General features: G+C 45.4%; 1 protein-coding gene across 1 annotated transcript in view; it reads right to left on the bottom strand.

Moving 5' to 3' along the window:
• Positions 1–435: 435 nt before the first annotated feature.
• The window catches only part of MAN1C1 (mannosidase alpha class 1C member 1), a 68,582-nt gene continuing 54,724 nt past the window's right edge, over positions 436–14,293 (bottom strand). Inside the window, exons 8-13 of the mRNA XM_030038842.2 lie at positions 11,972–12,065; positions 8,276–8,391; positions 7,875–8,094; positions 5,524–5,696; positions 4,570–4,685; positions 436–3,896 (exon numbers count right to left, since the gene is read on the bottom strand). Of these exons, the coding sequence (XP_029894702.1) occupies positions 3,779–3,896; positions 4,570–4,685; positions 5,524–5,696; positions 7,875–8,094; positions 8,276–8,391; positions 11,972–12,065 (837 nt within the window). The 3' untranslated portion in view covers positions 436–3,778. The remainder of the gene's footprint in view (positions 3,897–4,569; positions 4,686–5,523; positions 5,697–7,874; positions 8,095–8,275; positions 8,392–11,971; positions 12,066–14,293) is intronic.

Genomic DNA, 14,293 nt, shown 5'->3' with positions numbered 1-14,293 from the left:
CAGGAGTGGCATGTGAACACCTCTGCACAGTCATCCTGCTTAGAGTCACAGAGGATGTGCAGGCTAAACTACTAGTTCAGTGGCCAGACGCATGGAAGAATCCGGCTTCAATTTTTTCCTTTCTTTTTCTTCTGTTACTTCATTCCAGAAACAATGTATACTGAAGAGCAAACTTGGCGGGGGATTATTTATTTTTTGCTAGAAAAATAAGACATTTAGTAGAACTCCTGCTAACCCGTATGAGATGGTGAACAAGCAATTTAAGAGAGCTGGTGCAGATGGGAATTGCTGTCCATACACCGGCTAGATTACTCTGGAAATCAACATCTATTGTGAAATATTCTTGAAATCAGCCAGTATTGTCACGTAGTTATTCCAAGCATGATGTAACAGGTCTTTGACAGATGGCTTTAAAGAGGATCAACCCAAACATGCTTTTTATTTTACAAGACTTTTATTCTGTTTCACAGATTTGACTATTACAGCAGTGAAATTATTACAAGTGACTCATAACATTTAGTTCCAAATAAAAGTAGAAAAACACAAAAACGATAAAGGAAAGTTAAATGAGATGTGATGTGCGGTAAATGTGTTTTAAGAGCACAGAAAAGGTATATAAAAATACATCAGGATCAAGAATTTTGCAGACAGGTTTTGATTTAGTTACAATTTTAACACCACAGAATCACAGAATGGTTGAGCTTGGCAGGGACCTCTGGAGGTCATCTGGTCCAGCCCCCCTGCTCAAGCAGGGTCACCTAAAGGCAGCTGCCCAGGACTGTGTCCAGGTGGCTTTTGAATATCTCCAAGGATGGAGACTCCACAGCCTCCCTGGGCAACCTGTGCTAGTGCTTGGTCACCCTCAGAGTAAAAAAGTGTTTCCTCATGTCCAGAGGGACCCTCCCGTGTTTTGGTTTGTGCCCACTGCCTCTGGTCCTGTCACTGGGCAGCACTGGAAAGAGCCTGGCTCTGTCCTCGTTGCACCCTCCCTTCAGGTATTTATATACATTACTAAGATCACCCCTGAGCCTTCTCTTCTCTAGGCTAAACAGGCCCAGCTCTCTCAGCCTTTCCTCATAGGAGAGATGTTCCAGTCCCTTAATGATCTTCGTGGCCCTTTGTTGGACTCTCTCCAGTATGTCCATGTCTCTCTTGTACTGAGGAGCCCAGAACTGGACACAGTACTTCAGGTGTGGCCTCACCAGTGCTGAGTAGAGGAGAAGGATCACCTCCCTTGTGCTGCTGGCAATACTTCGTCTAATGCAGCCCAGGATACCATCAGCCTTCTTTGCAGCAAGGACACACTGCTGGCTCATGGTCAATTTGGTGTCCACAGGACCCCCTAGGTCCTTTCTGCCAAGCTGCTTTCCAGCCAGGTGCCCCAGCATAGATTGGTGCATGGGGTTGTTCCTTCCCCGGTGCAGGACTTTGCACTTCTGCTTATTCATTAGGTTCTTATCAGCCGGCTTCTCCAGCCTGTCGAGGTCCCTCTGGATGGCAGCACGTCCCTCCGGCATATCAGCCATCCCTCCTAGTTTTGTGTCATCAGCAAACCTGCTGAGGGTACAGTCTGCCCCATCATCCAGATCATTAATGAGGATGTTGAAGAGGACTGGACCCAGTATTGACCCCTGGCATACTCTGCTAGCTACTGGCCTCTAACTAGACTTGGTGCCACTGATCACCACCTCTATGCCCAACCATTCAGCCAGTTTTCAACTCACCTCATTGTCTGCTCATCCACCTCATACATCAACAGCTTGTCTATGATGATCTCCTTTGACAGTATCAAAGGCCTTCCTGAAGTCCAGCTAGACAATATCTGCTGCTCTCCCCTCATCTACCAGGCCAGTCATTTCATCGTAGAAGTTTATCAAGAAGTTTACCCCTTGGTGAAGCCATGCTGGCTACTCCTGAAGATTTTTTTGTTGTTCACGTGCCTGGAAATTGTTTCCAGGATTAGCTGCTCCGTCACCTTCCCAGGGATTGAGGTGAGGCTGACGAGCCTATAATTCCTTGGCTCCTCCTTTTTGCCATTCTTGAACATAGGAGTGACATTTGCTTTACTCCAGTCTTCGGGCACTTCTCCCAGTTGCCATGATCAATCAAAGATTATTGACAGTGGCCTTGCAATGATATCTGCCAGCTCCCTCAGCACTTGTGGGTGCATCCCTTCAAGGCCCATGGACTTATGTATGTTCAGTTTGCTTAAGTATTCCCTGACCTGATCCTCTTCCACCAAGGGTACATCTTCCTTGCTCCAGCCTTTCCCCTGGTCTGTGGAACCTGGGATTCCTGAAGGCCGGTCTTGCTAGTGAAGACTGAGGCAAAGGCAACATTTGGTATTTCAACCTTTTCCATGTCCTGTGTAACCAGGTCCCCTGTCTTGTTGAGCAGTGGGCCCACATTTTCCCAGTCTTCCTTTTGTCACCTATGTTCTCATAGAAGCCCTTCTTGTTGTCTTTGATATTCCTGCCTGAATTAAATTCCATTTGGGCTTTAGCTTTCTTAACGTAAGCCCTGGAAGCTCAGACAATGTTTCTGTAGTCCTCCCAGGTTACCCATCCTTGGTTCCACCCTCTATATGCTTCCTTTTTGTGTTCAAGTTTGGCTAGGAGTTCTCTGTTCATCCACACAGGCCTCCTGGCATTTTTGCCTGACTTCCTGCTCACTGGAATGGAACTCTCTTGAGCTTGGAGGACATGATTCTTGAATATTAACTGGCTTTCTCAGGCCCCTCTTCCCTCCAGGGTCTTATCCCACAGGACTCTTCCAAGAAGATCTTCGAAGAGGCCAAAGTCTGCTCTCCTGAAGTCCAGGGTTGTGAGTTTGCTTTTTACCTTTCCTGCCCACAGGATCCTGAACTCCACCATCTCATGGTCACTGCGGCTAAAGCTGCCTTTGATCTTCACATCCCCAATGAGTACCCCTCTTTGTTGGCTCCTCTGTCACTTGGAGGAGGAAGTTATCATCAAACCACTCAAGGAACCTCCTGGATTGCTCATGTCCTGCTCTGTTGTCCCTCCAGCAGATATCAGGGTGGTTGAAGTCCCCCATGAGGACCAGGGCCTGCAAATTCAAACCTGAGGCTGCTTCTATCTGTCTGTAGAGGGCCCGATCCTGTTGTTCCTCCTGGTCAGGTGGCCTACAGCAGACAAGACACCCACTGTAATGTCACCTTTACCTGTCCTCTCTTTAATCCTAATGCATAAGCTCTCAGTCAGCTCTTCATCCAGCCCCAGGCAGAGCTCTATGCACTCCAGCTGCTCTCTCACATAAAGGGCAACTCCCCTTCCTCGTTCTCCTGTCCTGTCCTTCCTAAAGAGCCTAGAAAGCTTACCACCTAGAAAGCACAGTATATTGAAAACTGTTAATTAGAAAGGTGATAAATCCAACAGTATATAAAAGGCAAAAATGAAACAGAAAAACGAAAAGAGGACGTCTGTGTGTGTGAAGTCTATTTTATGGCAAACTTCCAGTCCTTTGGCCACTATTAAGCAAAGTCAGTGGATTTCATATAAATTCTCTGTATAAAGGAATGTCTATGAACTGTGTACAATATGGCCCAGAATAAACATCTCATTATCAGGCTAATAGAGCTCCTCACAGAGGAAAAGAAGGTGCTTACGTCATGGTTTCATCTTCCCAATATAATACTGTCCGGAATTGGACTAGTGCCCCAAAATACCATTTTAGGAACAATGCGAATTCCTTTAATGGAAAGGAAATGCAGTAACCCGCCGATGCTGCAGAAGCATGGTGCTGGGCAATGGCCTCACTACTGCACACTTGCTTTAAAGTTCGTGTGGTTGACTGGCAGGGGGTGAGCCTCTGTGTTGAACACCCAGTCGTCCAGGGACAGCACGTCATCTTCACAGAACAGAAGATAGAGGTACCTGGAGCCATAAGGCAAGGGTGGGTGGGAAGAAGATGGACACAAAGGAAGATTAAAGGAAACTCAAGTGGAACTCCAAGCACGCACAAGCAAGCACTGTCAGCAGGACTGTGATGGGGACTGCCATTGGCCTCAGCTGCCACGATTTATGGTGACACATTTCCTGACTCCCTGTCTCACTCTCCTGCTGGAAACTACCACTCCTGGTGCAAGGGTGGCAAAACGGGATAGGCATCTGCACTCAGCCACCCCACAAACATTAGCTCACGCTACCAGCAAAGGCAGATCTGCACCAAGGGGCAGCAAATTCAAGCCATGGTCATGCCTCCTCCATATGCAGGACATTAACCTGGCAGAGGAGACAGCTGTCTCTTAAACCATCAGGGCTGAATTCAAGGAAGCTCAGCAGTCGGAGCCCCCCACTTAGAGCAGCTCTAAATCACAGGAAGAGTCTTTTAAATCTGGCACATGAGCATAAACCTCGAGAGTGCCAATGACAGCAGTGGTTCTACTGGAGGAAACTACCAAAGCTTTGCAGCACCCAAAGACCAGCCCAGTTTTCCCCACAGAGGATAAGACTTCCCCCTTATTCTTAGAGACTTTTTAAGCAGACAAGAGTGTTGATGCTGCAGGAATTATGCTACTCTGAAAGGCCTCTGTGATACTAGACTTACTTCAGAGTCTCTGCGAGGAAAAAACTCTGTTGCATGTTGTCATGGGTTGGGGTTGTGGTGTAAACATCTCGGATGCCAGAAAAGCCAGCTTCTACTCTACAATGTTTTTCCAGGGCCTGAGAAAGGAAAAGAAATCTCAGTAACACACAATAGCATGGAGTAACTCATTAATCATCATCAGTTGCACTACAAGTCAGCTTTACAAATTAAATTCCAGGTTTGTAGTAGTCTTTGTCTCTCACTGAAGAGCATGGTGATTACTCCAGACTCTGGGAATAAAGCTAGTTCTAATGAAATAGCAAGAGAAACATAAACCACCTAACTTAGTTGATTGATTGATTGAGCTTGACGTTACACACATAGCAAAACCAGATCTCAAGTAGCAACTCTAACTGTTTGCGGAGCCTCTTTTCCAGGGCAGCAGACAAATGACAGTTCTGCCACTGAAACGCAGCCCCTGCTAGGATATGGGGCAGCAGCCAATGGGCTATTGCATGAGCTAAAAAGAGGTGAGGGACTTTTTGGCTGGGTGGTCTTTGTGGGAAGAAGACGAGACAAAGGGCAAAGCAGGTTTGTTGATTTTCCCTGGCCAACTACGAACCAGTGGTTCTAAGTAGTTGAGATATTTCAAATAGAATGTTGACTCCTTTTTGCAGAGGGCTGTTACATTAATAGCAGGTTTTGGTGTCTGCAGCACTCCTCCCATAAACCTCCACTGTTTTGATTGACTGATTGATTTTAGCGTAGCCCAAAAGGGAGAAGAAAACATTCACAACGATCAACAGAGACACAACACTAAATTGTTCTATTTTGTGTATTCCTGCCCCATTGCTAATGTGTCTTAGTCTCTAACACAATTTAAATAATTTCTGCTCTTTTCATTGACCGAAGGAAAGATTTCTGTAAGAATCCAGCAGCCTGTAAGAGTTATTACCATGAGTTTTCCAACCGTACCTTCACAACCTCCCAGCCCCACTGTCTGTACTTGGGATCGTGTGTCAGCCGCCACATATACATGTAGCTTTCTACCACTTCTGGACGTAGGATGTAGTAGCGCTCGCTAAGCCTGGTTGCCATGGCTTCAGTTCCAGCATCAAAGCGAAAGGCTTCAGGGCCGAGTTTGGTATCTAGACAAAATCACACACATGCAATGATCAGTTTGAGGAGAAAGCAGGTAAACACTGTCCAGGTGCTTTTATGCTGCTCAGAGTGCCAACATTTAACGAAGGCTTGCGTGAGGTCAGACTAGCAGGTCAGTCAGGCCTGTGTATCAGATCAGCCTCACAGCTGATGTCAAAATAGGGGCAACTCTACAGAGTGCGTGAGCTGAGCCCACTGCCACTCCAGGTGTTGCTCATCCTCTGGTATGTCTGGGTACTATCCAGGTGAGGATAAAATGTTTCCGAGGGTGGATACAACTGACAAGACACAGACTTGGGCCAGATTTGGGCATGGAGAGGGGCAGGTACAAAATCCCCCCATGTCCTAGGACTTTTGCTGGGCTGGTATTTGCTCCTAGGAATTGCACTGTCCCTGACCCTGAGAGCAGAGTTCGTCATTGAAGACAAACTCAGAACCCATATGAGAAAGAACAGAGAGGCAGACCCCGTCATAAAGCCTCAAAGAGAAAACACATTCAAAGGAAAATCTAGCCATGCAGCTGACCCTGCCATCACAGAGATACTGATACACTGCTCCCAGGCAGGGGGTTTGTTTCACAATTATCAGTCACCATACTGAGCCATTTTGCCTGCACTGCAGCAGGGAGGCTGTAAAAAGTAGTACCTGAGACCTGCAATTACTTCTGCCTTTCCTTCTGGTCCATGAGCAGCCTCTTTGAAAAGAAGACATTAGGATGATGGGGAAGGCTTAATCAATTTCACTGGTATTTTATAAACAAAACCTTAAGAGTACCTTGGTCTTTTTGAGTGTCCCTTACATGAGAATCTCAATCTCTTGCAAGCATTAGGTAGCGCTCAGATCCCTGCTTTCACCACCAACCCTTTCCCTATCTGAAAAACAGGGAAACTGAGCATAGAGGTTGCTTATGATCATGCTACAAGGTTTCTCTTGCTGCACCCAAGCGTCTACCACAAGGCTGTGTTTCAGGGAGTCTTTTTATTTCTCTAAATATTTTGCACACCTTCCCTGGGCCCTCCTGTCTGCGTGGGGAATCTAACAGTTGTTCACTAGTTGGACTATTTGCTGAGAGCCAGGGTGACATGCACAGACATTCTCTGCAAAACAATGAGCTTGCTGAAATGACAGCACTGTAACCAGTGCAGGCAGGCTCGCTACTGTCCTTTCTATGCTGATGGATATTGTTGAAGGTGAAAATTGGCTCCAGGCACTCACCACGAGAGGGTTATTAGTTCAGGTGGCTTGTTTTAGTTCTGTAAGTGCTGGGAGGAAAAAAAGAGTTACTTGCAAACATCATTTCAGGTTAGCTTGAAGTTTATTGGGCAAACATGTTGGACACCGGCTGCCAATATGGGCTTGCTGATATGGTGAAGGTGTGAAACAATCTTTGGGAACAGTTAGTGCAGACAGACCTGTGCTTGACAAGGTCCTGGAAAGCAGACTGCTGCTTCACTGCCTGCAGTCTCAGAAGAGCTACAGAGATGCCTACAAACAAAGGAGTGGTGTCCAAAGCAAGCTCATCTTGCTGAAAGCCCTGCAGGCAGAGAACTAACCCAGTCTCTCATTCATCACCAGTCACTGCTCTCCCAAAGCACTGACTGATAAAGCACACTGGGTGGTGAAACAAATTTTACTGGACTTGTGAAATGGAAAGACTTAGCCAGCCTCTGCTTAGACAGCTGGGAGAGGCTGAGCAACTTCATTTTTTTGGTTCCTACCAGCAGCTGCAGGTCTCCAACACCTTCCTGTTGGACTTCTCAGCTGCTCTGCTCCATATAGTGGGACACCTTGCCATTAATCTCTGGTAATCTCCCCTTCTTGTCTGCAAAGGGATGTGCAAAGACAGACTCAAACTATAGTCTTGTTGGGACAAGGCTAGTTGTGTGACTGGGAGGCAGGACTAGGATTCAGCTCTGGGTTCATTTCCCAACTCTGCCACAGAAGCTCACATCTGCCTGTCCCTCTGCTCCAGCTGTCCACTATGTAAAATCTATTGCTTTCTCTTCTAGATATCTCAGAAAAGACAAGTGAAAATCATACACAGGGATGCAGATGTTGCTGAAGCACAAAACAGCCTACTGCCAACCTCTGCCACACAAAAGCTGAGTCTCCTAAGGCTGCAGGCGATCCCTTACTAACATTTTCTAGGCAGCCCACAGGTTTACCTGAGCGTGCATAAGACTCGTGACATGTGTTTGTTATTTCTGCGGCAAGATCCATGTAATGTTGCTTCCTCTCTTGTCCAGCGTGTTCAGCTCCAAGTGCTATCATGCCCCCAGAGAAGCAAGCCAAGTGACCCATTTTGTGATCCAAGATGCCACCCCTCCATTCAGCAATGTAGGTCAATCCTCCAGCAGACTTCTTGACCAAATGCTTTTCTATTGCCTAAAGGGATGAAAATCAGCATTTAAGGTTACTTAGTGGATAGTAAGTATAACTTACTTATTAACTTAGTGGACAGGAGTGAATACCAAGGAAACCCAAAGATCTAAGACATTTTTGCCTGAAACATTCTGATGAACAACGTCCCACACAAAAAATACAGAGCAGCAACCTTGCTCCTTACCTCTAGGGCATCATCATACATCTTTTTAGCTTCAGAGTCTTTCTTGTCTGACATCAGCCAAGATTTGATGAGATATTCATAAAAGCTGTCCCCAAGCCCCCCAATGGAGACGTGGTCTGTGGTGGGAAAGCCAGAAAAGAACTTCAGGTTCATGATATACAATGAGCAGTTGCTTTACAAAGAGCAAACAACCATGTCCTATTTAATGCCCTTGTTCTCTCCTTCCTCTTTCCAGTTTCCTGGGGAGAGCTTGCAGCATTTCTTTTTCAAAAAGGAAGAAAGGTGGAAAGTGCAATCAGAAGAAAAATGTTCTGTCATTTTACAAAGCATTAGTATCCCTTACCAAAACTATTCAGAGGTCTTATTTTGCAACAGTTATTTATACTGCAACTTGAAGATGCTTCCTGTTTATGAAGCAATCATCATAAATCCCAGCCTCATAAACCAAAAGCAATGGCAGGTACTGATAGATCTCTACCTATATGAAGCCACTGGGTGCTGCCTCCCTGCCTCAGGAAAGGGAGAACGCATGTTGGATCACACAGAGCTCCCAGGAAGGGGCTGCTGTAGGGACCTCTCAATTGTGCCATTTGTATTCCTGGCTCATGGTGGGACTCTGTGCCCTGGGGAAGGCTGGGGCTGTTGGCGTATTAAAATGATAAAGTCAGGTACAAGGATGTGCACTGAATATTTTCTTCTGCAGAAATCGGATTTTCAAGGCTATCTGTTCAGAGTACACAATGCTATGACCTTACTGGAGAGGAGGATGCTAAAGAATTGCACTGTGAAATGGGCATGACAGCTGCAGGTTTCTGCCTGGGGGGAACTGCTGGATGGATTTATATCTTTAAACTATACCACAGGGGGAAAAGCAGCATTCATTCTTTCAAGCAGCCAAGTACTCCCCTTTTTAGATCAGCAAGACAAATTACCCACCACGGACTGAACCATCCCTGTTAATTAACAGTGTCCACCTCTGTGTCTACACGCATCCTCATTTTAAATGTAAGCAGATGCAGCAGGGTTTTCGGAGTTAGCTGTTCAGATTTTTATTTTCCCTTTCACTGTACATATATAAAGTCCTGAGGCTTATCCTAAATGCTAAATCCTACCAACAGAAGAGATCAACAGCCATGCATTTTCCTGACCTGAAGAGCAAATATCCCTGATACAGTGTGTCCAATGATCCATGGAATAATCCATAGCAAAACAATGAGATTAGACGCATGAATTCAGAAAAAAAGAGGACAGACTATTTGCAAACACCGTCTGCACAGCCTGTCTTTAAAGAGAAGCTCTGTGATCCTAAGTGTGTCATTCATAAAATCACCAAAGCAGGAGCTCTGGTACATAATTGCTTTCCATATGGCATCAGCTTTGCCAGCATTTGCCTCCTAGGCACTTTGCATAAACAAATCTCTTATTTCAGCAGGGGACCGTGCTTTAATTTTCTAAAGGTAACAACGGCACTCAGAAGAGGTACAGCACTGCCTCTTCATTTAGAAGATCTGCTCATTCAGCCAGGTCAAAGATACACCTTTTAAGAAAATCACAGCAATTCCAAGAAAAACAGCTCCCCACAAAGAGCTTTAATGACAAGAGAGAAAATGAGAGCCTGGCACCTACAGGGAACATCTCTGTGGCAGGCTGCAGCTGCCTCCCTACTTTGGTCCTAATCTATTTCTCACCAGCAGCATTGGAGATGCAGAAGAGGCTGATCAGTCTTTTCCTCACTGGAATACGGATTCAGACCACAAGGTCATATTATGAGCAACTGCCACAAACAGCCTGTGCCATGAGTTGCCCTCATGACGTGAAAGTCTAAAGAGAGGCTATCTCTAGTCCTTTGGCATAAACCAGCCTATCCCAGAACAAGTAATCGGAGGCTACTTTTAATAAGCTCCAAGAACCAGCAACAGGCCCCTCTAGATGTCAGCAAGGCGTGGGAGCAGGTCAGTACAATGAAGTGAAATTTGCAGACATAAATAGAATTAAATTAGTGGCAGAAGAGATGAATACTGAGCATCAAGCTGAGTATTTTAACCATCTGAATTAAGAGCACAGCTCTTCAGTTTCCCAAAGATTCTGTGATGATCAGTTAAGGCAACAGACAGGCACTTCTCCTCTCAGCACCAATGAATAGGCAGAACTAATGCTTGTGTCTGGTAAAATGTGCAGTATGGCTGCCAGTTGGGAATAACCTAAAGAAAATGGCATCTCAGGGGTGCGGTAGGGGATGGGAGATCAGCTTTTCAAGTGGAACATATTGCAACAACTCTGCAGAGACAAATGTGGAGAGGAAGCTGAACTGCTTACAAAGGGACTGGATAACTTAGAAGATCAATTAATGGGACAAACACAGAAGCCTATTTTCTTTTCTCATGGCACCAAAGGACAGCTCTGGTTTAATGGGACAACTACAACCATCCAAAATGCTTTGCTGAGACACCTTTCAAGCCAAGCCCTGTCAATTACCATTAGAGGTGCTGACATGGCAGTTAAAGGTCAGGGACTGCTCACAGCTAGAGCTCCCTCACTGTCTCAGATGATGGCAGCCATGCAACTGCCTGTCAATTACAATCAGAGCTATTAATACAGTAGTTAGAAAGGTCTGGAGCCACCTAGCAGAGCAAACAGTGCAACAAGACATGGGGACACAAGGTAATGCAATGACTCAAAGAAAACCGCTTAAACAATATAAATGTAATCCACTGACAGGTTAAAACTAGCTTCTGCAAAAAGAGACTTTTCTTTCCTTTGACAGAGAAACACGAAATCCAGCAACTCTCCCTTGCCAAAACAAGCAAACCCTTAACAGAGCGGAAAGTTAAGGTCAGAGATCTGGGGCACAGCAGCAGAAGTAGCCTCTCATGTTCCTCCCAGAGAGCAAGCTTCTGCCCTTTGGTGGCACAAAAAAGGGGTACAGTCTCTTCTCTGGGTAAGGAAGAGGCTGTGTACGTAAAGCAGGAAAGTAAATAATCTTTCCGTGGGTACACTGCTTCTAATATTTCCTTGCTCTTTTCAAGTCCTTTCCCGGTTACTGCTCCTCTTTCCTATCAGAACAGTATCTCATTTAATGGTCATGTCTTTAGTGCTGGCCAGTGCTGGGTTCCCAACAAGAGAAAAGAACACATACTTGTCTCACTCTTCTTGCACAAAATTGCACTACACAGTGGTACCATGGTAACAAGTACACGAATGCGCACAAGAGAACGCATCCCTAGATCCTAGGGGGATCTGAGACTCTGTAAGCCCTCTGCCTCTCCGGGTGGTTCCTTACTTGCTGCAGCACACTCAGGAAGTAAATCTCATAGTGCTTCTGTTCATAGCCTTCACGTCCAACTCCCAAGTAGGTCTGTGGGCTATGTGATGACTGCAGGATGAGGTCTCAAAAAGATGTGCTGATTTCTAATATCTGTGTGATGAACCATGTACCATTATCCTCCCCTGTGCAAGAGAGGCCTTAATTCTCTCTGGAGGTGAGACAGTTAGCTGGAAACAAGGCTGATGGAGTAAGTGTACAATTACTATATTGCATCTTACAAATCGGGTTGCATTATCTAATCACATGTATAACAGGCTGCCTGACAAGACATTTTCTTGGCTTGCTGCTCTGACAGTTGCTATTGCTTCCTAAAGAATAATGGAAAGGCTGAAATGCTCCAGGCAGGATTCTGAACGCGGAGTGATACCTACGCTGCACCCAGTTCCCTGTCACCGGGCTGAGAAAGTTGGGATAAAGGCCCTGTGGCTTCTCGACTCTGTTCAGGACTTTGCGGATGTTCATCACCTAGGAGAGATGAGAGACAAGAACTATGTTACTTCTCTGCTGAAAAAGCCGACAGTTTTGCACTGTCACTGTGAACTCTGTAATTTATCAGTGCTGATCCCTGGCTGAACAAGCACAGCAGCCTGTAATGTTGTGAATCATCATGCAAACAGAACCCAATGACATGGCTCTCCGGCGAGACGTCTGTGATGGAGAAACTTTTCGGCTGGACTCCTCAGCACAATCTTTATCCAGCTGTGTGGGATTTTGGAAATGATTCTAAAAATCCTGTAAGGCAAGCAGTTCAGCAAGCAGTAGAAGCTGTTTGCTAACAGTCATCCAGAAGCAATCCTGAGGGTTTGGAATCTGGGTGGAAATGTATGAGATGTAGAGGGTGATTTTTTCCATGATCCAAAGGGAAAGGAGTGGCAGGGATGAGTGACTCACACAGTACTTAAATTCACCATGTGGTCACTTAACATGATGAATTGGGGCCTTTAATTTCAACAACAGACAGCTCCTTTAATATGCTAGACCAGCTGTACTTATTCTCTAAAACCTCCCTTGGCTTCACCCCCATTAAATCCAATAGGCCTTTCCCATAAGGGACAAAGTTAAATGGTATGCAGCATAAATATTCTATTATAACCTACAGAGCAGCTAATACACTCTAAACCTTTTATAAAATTAGACAATTTGTACGCCAAAAGCTGGCTACAGACTTAAGTCGGTGCTTCCAAGTAAGTCGTCAGGCTGCATAATATTTACTGAAGTTTAGTAGCATGGCATATTAATGACATGTTTGAATAAAAGACACAGATGGACTTTATTCTTGCTAAAATCACACAAGTCCCAAGCTGCAAGTTAATGAGTTGATCTGTTCCTCTGAAGTAATTTCCCACAGGATGGGCTGTTTGAGCCCACATCATCCTACATTTTTTCTCTCAGGGGGTGTTAGGATGAATGCAATACATTTTCTGTGGCACACACCAGGCACGCTCAGCGCAGGAGAGTCCATTAGAAAAGTTCTGCCCTTATCCCTCTATGGGCTTAGAAGGCAAAGAGGAAAACATGTTAGGCTAGGGACAGAGGCTTGACCCTGGCTCAAAATGCCACAGTTTGAACCTGGAATATGGATGCAGATCTAGTTTTTAACAGTGCACCTTCTTGCCCTTGGGTTTTCGGTGCTCATCTCTCCTCCCCGCCCCCTTCATTTCCTTCTCACACATTTTCTTTCAATTCCACTGTTCCCTTTACTGGTCTTTTCTCAGCTCCCCCCTTAGCTTGTCTCCTTTATTTCAAATTACCAGTCTTTCTTTATCTTCCTTACAGAGTTTCCTGGGTTTCTAGTTTTCCTTCACCCTCTGCGACACTCCTCTTGCTCACCCCAACCTTAATCCTTTCCATACACTCCATCCTATTCTCCATTTTGCTCTCCCAGCTTCTTCCTTCTCTTTCTTCCTGTCTCTTCTTCAAATTCTTTTCTTGTTTTTTCACAACTGACAGACCTGCACTGGAAATATCCTGGAAAAGTACCATTTTGAGCTTTTTACTGGCAATCCTAGAACCACTGTCTGTTTTCACCCCACTGTGGGACTCTGGACAGGCCCCATTTCCTTTGGGCTCATGGGGGCAGTTTGGATTCTAACTGGAACAATTTGTCTCCCTCAAAGCTGGTTCCTCAGGGACGTGCAGTGAAAGCTAATGACTTGCTGGTATCCAACAGCATATTTATTAAGTTCCTCTCACATGCACTACAAGATCACTTGTGGAAAAAAAAAGCTCAAGGTAATGTATAATATTAATAGATTTTCAGTTACAAGTTACACAAAAGGAATCCAATATGTCAACTGTCAGGCCTTTCCTACACAAGAAACCTCAGCAGAAATCTTGCTGGCTGGAGCATAACATTTACTGCCTGCTTAGAGTAAAAAGGTCTGCAAGTACAAGGCACTAGTATTAGGATATCAGAATTAACAATTATCTTTGCAGTCTGCATCCAACAGATGGTTTGATTTTGGCTGTGTCCTTGTCTGAGTAAGTTTTTGCTACAGCTTCACACAACTGAGACATTGGGAAAAACATCCCCATCTCCCTGGTGGCTGCAAGTGATGGAGAGGCGGGTGAAGGGGCTACAGCAAATGTAAATGACCAAAGAAAACATGGGGGTAGCTGCCTTCCCAGGGCCTATTGGTGTGACAGGATCTCCAACAGGAGCTCTCTGTAACCTTTTCAGTGAGCTGGTGCAT

This window comes from Aquila chrysaetos, chromosome 16, assembly GCF_900496995.4.
Source record: "Aquila chrysaetos chrysaetos chromosome 16, bAquChr1.4, whole genome shotgun sequence".
In the NCBI taxonomy this organism is placed as follows: domain Eukaryota; kingdom Metazoa; phylum Chordata; class Aves; order Accipitriformes; family Accipitridae; genus Aquila; species Aquila chrysaetos.
This window is presented reverse-complemented; position numbering and strand designations above follow the sequence as displayed.